The sequence below is a fragment of the Mauremys mutica genome, chromosome 22 (genome assembly GCF_020497125.1).
Source record: "Mauremys mutica isolate MM-2020 ecotype Southern chromosome 22, ASM2049712v1, whole genome shotgun sequence".
Taxonomy (NCBI): Eukaryota; Metazoa; Chordata; order Testudines; family Geoemydidae; genus Mauremys; species Mauremys mutica.
Window position 1 is genome coordinate 22,959,034 of NC_059093.1, and position 4,736 is coordinate 22,963,769.

Here is a 4,736-nt window from a genome sequence, read left to right on the forward strand (position 1 = left end):
AGCCGGGCCGGACTTCCCGCAGGAGTTGCCGGACCTGCCCCCAAGCCCTGGTCCTGAGAAGCCCATGCCGATGGACTGGCCCGATCTCCCGGCGACTGAGGAGCAGGTACCCACGGAGGGGGAGATGGACTGTAGCCCGGGGATAGCCGACCCCTGTCAGGCTATAGGCACCGAGGTGCCCATGTCGGTGTGTTTCGGTCAGGACCCCACTGACCAGCGGCCGTGCTAGCCGCTAATAGGGCCCCGGGCTGGGACACAGTGGAGTGGGTGGGCCTGTGTCCCCCCTGCCACCCCACTCACGGGTGGCAGTCTCCCCCTCACCCCAGCGCTCAGGCTTAGGCTTACCTGAACCGCTGCTCAGCCCTGCCTAAGTGTCTGAGCCCTTTGTGTGTTGCTGCCCCGCCCTGAGCTAGGGCCTGGGCCTATAAACTGAACGGCTGCTCAGCCCTGTATAAGGGTCTGAGCCCTCTGTGTGTTGCTGCCCCGCCCTGAGCTAGGGCTTGGGCTCATAGACTTGAACTGCTGTTGCCCCGCCCTGACTGAGGGCCTGGGCTTCCACTAACTGACTGGGTGCCTTGTGTTCAGCCCCTGCCTGAGGGTCTGAACCTGTGAACCTTCAGATTACGAGACTGATCGCTGTTGCCCAGCCCCCTGTTCCAGAGGGCCTAGGCTTATAGACTGATTGCTGTTACCCAAGCCCCTGCTCCAGAGGGCCTGGGTCTATTGAGACTGATTGCTGTTACCCAAGCCCCTGCTCCAGAGGTCCTGGGTTTATTAGGACTAACTGCGGTTACCCAAGCCCCTGCTCCAGAGGGCCTGGGTCTATTGAGACTGATTGCTGTTACCCAAGCCCCTGCTCCAGAGGGCCTGGGTTTATTAGGACTAACTGCTGTTACCCAAGCCCCTGCTCCAGAGGGCCTGGGTCTATTGAGACTGGTTGCTGTTACCCAAGCCCCTGTTCCAGAGGGCCTGGGTTTATTAGGACTGATTGCTACTGTTGCCCTGCCCTGCTCCCGAGGGCCAGGGCTTAGCTGAACTGCTGTTGCCCTGCCCTGCTCCAGAGGGCCAGGGCTTATCTGAACTGCTGTTGCCCTGCCCTGCTCCAGAGGGCCAGGGCTTAGCTGAACTGTTGTTGCCCTGCCCTGCTCCAGAGGGCCAGGGCTTATTCGAACTGCTGTTGCCCTGCCCTGCTCCAGAGGGCCAGGGCTTATTCGAACTGCTGTTGCCCTGCCCTGCTCCAGGGGGCCAGGGCTTATCTGTGCTACTGTTGCCCAGCCCCTGCTCCAGAGGGCCTGGGCCTATTTGAACTGCTGTTGGCCAGCCCCTGTACCAGAGGGCCTGGCGATCTAACATTGTTCCCTGTGACTCCTAAAAGACCAGCAGAGGAAAAGAAGCGAGTCGGTGTGGCTCCCCTCCCGCCAGCCGGAGAGTTGAGCCCCGACCAACAGCTTACACTCCCCTACTGTGAAAATTTAAATCAATAAAGCGAAAAATATTCTTACCAATAAACATTGATACTATCTGTAGAGATCACAAATAAAAGCTGAATTCTACCCAGCCTACACAACGGTTAGAATCTTCCTAGCCGGGCAAGCTGAGATTCTGCACCTAGGACCCTGGGCATGGTCCCTCCCGCTGCTGCAGCACCACTCAGTCACGGCACTGGGGCAAGCGCTAGCACAGGGCTCGGGGAGTTTTACCACCGTGCCCCAAACCCCCTGGACCCCGGCTGTGCCAGCACTTACACAGTGCAGCCGCTGCAAGAGAAACACCCTTGTCTAGTGGAGAAACTCACCTGTGAGGCAGGTCGGAGCCGGCAGCTGCAGCCGCTAGGACCAGCGCTGCATGGGGCTGTTTATGAAGGACAACAGTGGGTCTGGTTCAGGTTTCACGTGCAAACCACTTGGCCTTGCACAGAGCACGCCTGACATCTGGCAGGAAAGCCAAGTCTGGGGTGCCACTGACAAGCTGCAGAGGGACTGAGCAGCAATCAGCCGGCTGCAAAGCATGGGAAGGGGCGCCCAGTGTAAAGGGCAGAGAGGGGCTGCCTCATTCCCCTTCTCATTACTCAACCAGCTGGCGCCCCTCTGCCCGTGCGGAGGACAGCACCGCTATTCCCCATGGCCCTGCCCCCCACATCAGGGCTGGGGCTTCTGCTTCAGAAACTCCCCCAAGGGAGCAGACCCAATGACTTCATTACACCCTATTCCTGGCTAGCTGACAACCCCAGTGTCTTGGAGTCTGGCAGGTCCTGGACTCCACACCCCTTGTCCCACTCCCTCCCCTCCCCGTTTCATTCTGAACCCTCCTCTGCAGCCTGCCCTAGTCCCACAGCAGCACTGGCACTAACACCAAAAGCTGGTGTTAGTGCCACGTAGAGCAGGGCTGGCCTGCTGCCCCCTCTCCAGACCAAGCTGGGGGTACAAGTGCCCAGCCCCTGCCTGCGCTGCACCCAAGCCCTGGAAAGCAGCTCCTGCCAGCCAGGCCCCAGCACCGAGGTGGGTGAGGTGTCAGAAAAGTCTCCTACCACTGTGAGTTCAGACCCAGAGGCCAACGTGTCCAGCCATGGCACGTCCCCAGAGCAGAGCCCAGCACATTCTCCAAGCGGTTTCGTTTGTTTGTTTTTCCGGGGGGTGTTTCCTTCTTTTGTCGGGCGGGTGAGCAGGCAGGGACTGGCAGGATCCTCATTCCAGCCTGCTTAGCAAACAGAGTTTGTACCTCTCAACCATGTGGGTCAGGGGCATGAGCGTTACCTACCCAGTTCTACCAGCCCAAGTGCTAGCGTGGACACAGCTAGAGCAGGACCCAGGTGCTTCATACCAGTAGAGCTCATTCCCTTCCCCTACCGGAATGCTAGGCCAGTATGAGCACCTTTCCGCCAGTCTAACTGCAGCCACACTAGAGAATTGTACCACATTACCCATGACTGTTGTGTGTAGACAAGGCCTTGGTTTGCAAGGCCATTTCCCCACAGAATCAAGAGGCACGCAGCCTCCGCAGCTAGGCGAGACTGTACCGACATGCCCCAGCCACGGGGAGGGGCAGTGAGAATCCACAAGCACCCATAAAACACCGCTCAGGTCCCCCCAAGCTCAGGTTCTTGCTTCTCCAATGGGTGATACCCGGGCATGTCTTTGTCTGGCTGGGGGTCAGCACGGCTGCATGGCCTGTTGCACCAGGGCTGTTCCCCAGCCAGACAGGAAGTGGGAGCAAGCGGTCGAGTTTCCACCACAGGGCACTGCACGAGGAACTCCAGGCTTCATCAGCACGTCTTGCAACTTCCCCGAGGCCTGGCCACAATCCTGGCAGCACATCACTGCTACATGCCCATCACCCTGGCACCTGAGCTCACTTTCCATAGGATAAACAAGGTCTAGAAAGCCGCCCTGCAACCAGGGCAAAAATAGTCACCCCCACCTCCCCACGCCCAGCATCCCCGAGAGAGCCAAAGGTCACAGAGAGTCTCAGGAGTCTGCAAGGCTGCTGTGGGCTCCGGTTGCCCGCCGAGGCATCCCACCATTCCTGCTAGGATGGGCACCATAGCTGGGGCTGTCCATCCCAGCCCCCCTTGCTGCAGGATCCCAGCTCCTTAAGGAGGCTGGCTCAGGCCGACGTCTCAGCAGGGCCAGCCCGGTGCCGGTCCAGGTGTGGCAAGGGGTCAGGGCTCGTGGGGTTAGGAGACGACACAGCAGCATTTCCGGCAGCGGGGGCAGCACTTACAGCAGCAGCAGCAGCCACTGTCCGTGCCCACCTCAGGACTCTTCTGGTCCTTGTCTAGCTCGATGGTGTAGGGCAGGGCCGAGGAAGCGCCGTTCAGCAGCTTCAGGCTGCCATACGGGTTATACGGCAGGGCCCTGGACTTCCGCGTCAGGACTTTTGAACCATCCCAACTACCCAGTGGCACCGATTTACTGGCACCGCTCAGCTGCTCTGTCGGATTAACAACGACAGTCAGCGAGGGCGGCTCCTCCCCCAGGTAGCGCTTAATGAAGCTGTTCTCGAGCTGAATATTCACACTGGCGTAGGGGTTCTCAACAGCCATGCCACCACGCTGCATGTTCCCCCGTGGCAAGACGAGCTCTCACAGGTCCTCTCTTGCTGTGGTGCCTCCAGCCACCTGGCAAACTACGGCAGAGGGAGCTAAGTCTGCACCACACCCATCCACGGGGCACCCTGACCCAGGCCAACGGGCTTGGCCCCAGCTCACTTCTCTGGGCGGCCGCAAATCTTCCCAGCTCCTAGGGGAGAGAGACGCCATTAACCCAGGAAGAGGGTGGGCAGGTCACTGGACAGGCCTGGGCAGGGCTCTGCACAGCGGTGTCCAGCTCCTAGGGGCCAGGTGGCCAGGCCGCCCAGCTGAGCCCACAGGCCAGGCAAGGGACTGAGCCCTTCCCCCCAAACTCCAGCTAAACCCAGCCCCAGCGGTGAACAGTGGGCACGGAGACTTGCCAGGAGCATTAAAATCACTGCCCTGGGCCCAGCCTGCGGGTGCTGGCAGGGGGGACCCAGGAACAGCCAAGGGCTCCACTGGCTGGTATCAGGTTCGGAGGAAGGGGAGGAGAGAAGGGGGCCAAGTGTCAGATGGGGGGGACAGGTAAGAGGTGGGGGGAGGGGACTAGATAGGTGCGGGGGGGAGAGAAGGGAGCCAGTTGGGGGGAAGGGGAGAGAAGTGCTGGATGGCTGGGAGGGGAGTGAGAGAAGTGGCCCAAGTGCTGGGTTGGGGGGGGTCGAGAAGG

At 60.4% G+C, this 4,736-nt stretch overlaps 1 protein-coding gene across 1 annotated transcript; it reads right to left on the reverse strand.

Annotated features, from left to right (window-relative positions):
- Positions 1-3,673: 3,673 nt before the first annotated feature.
- Positions 3,674-4,057, reverse strand: LOC123354628 (cysteine-rich tail protein 1-like). Its single transcript, XM_044996742.1, has one exon. The coding sequence runs from the start codon at positions 4,055-4,057 to the stop codon at positions 3,674-3,676; it is 384 nt and encodes a 127-aa protein (XP_044852677.1).
- Positions 4,058-4,736: the final 679 nt, after the last annotated feature.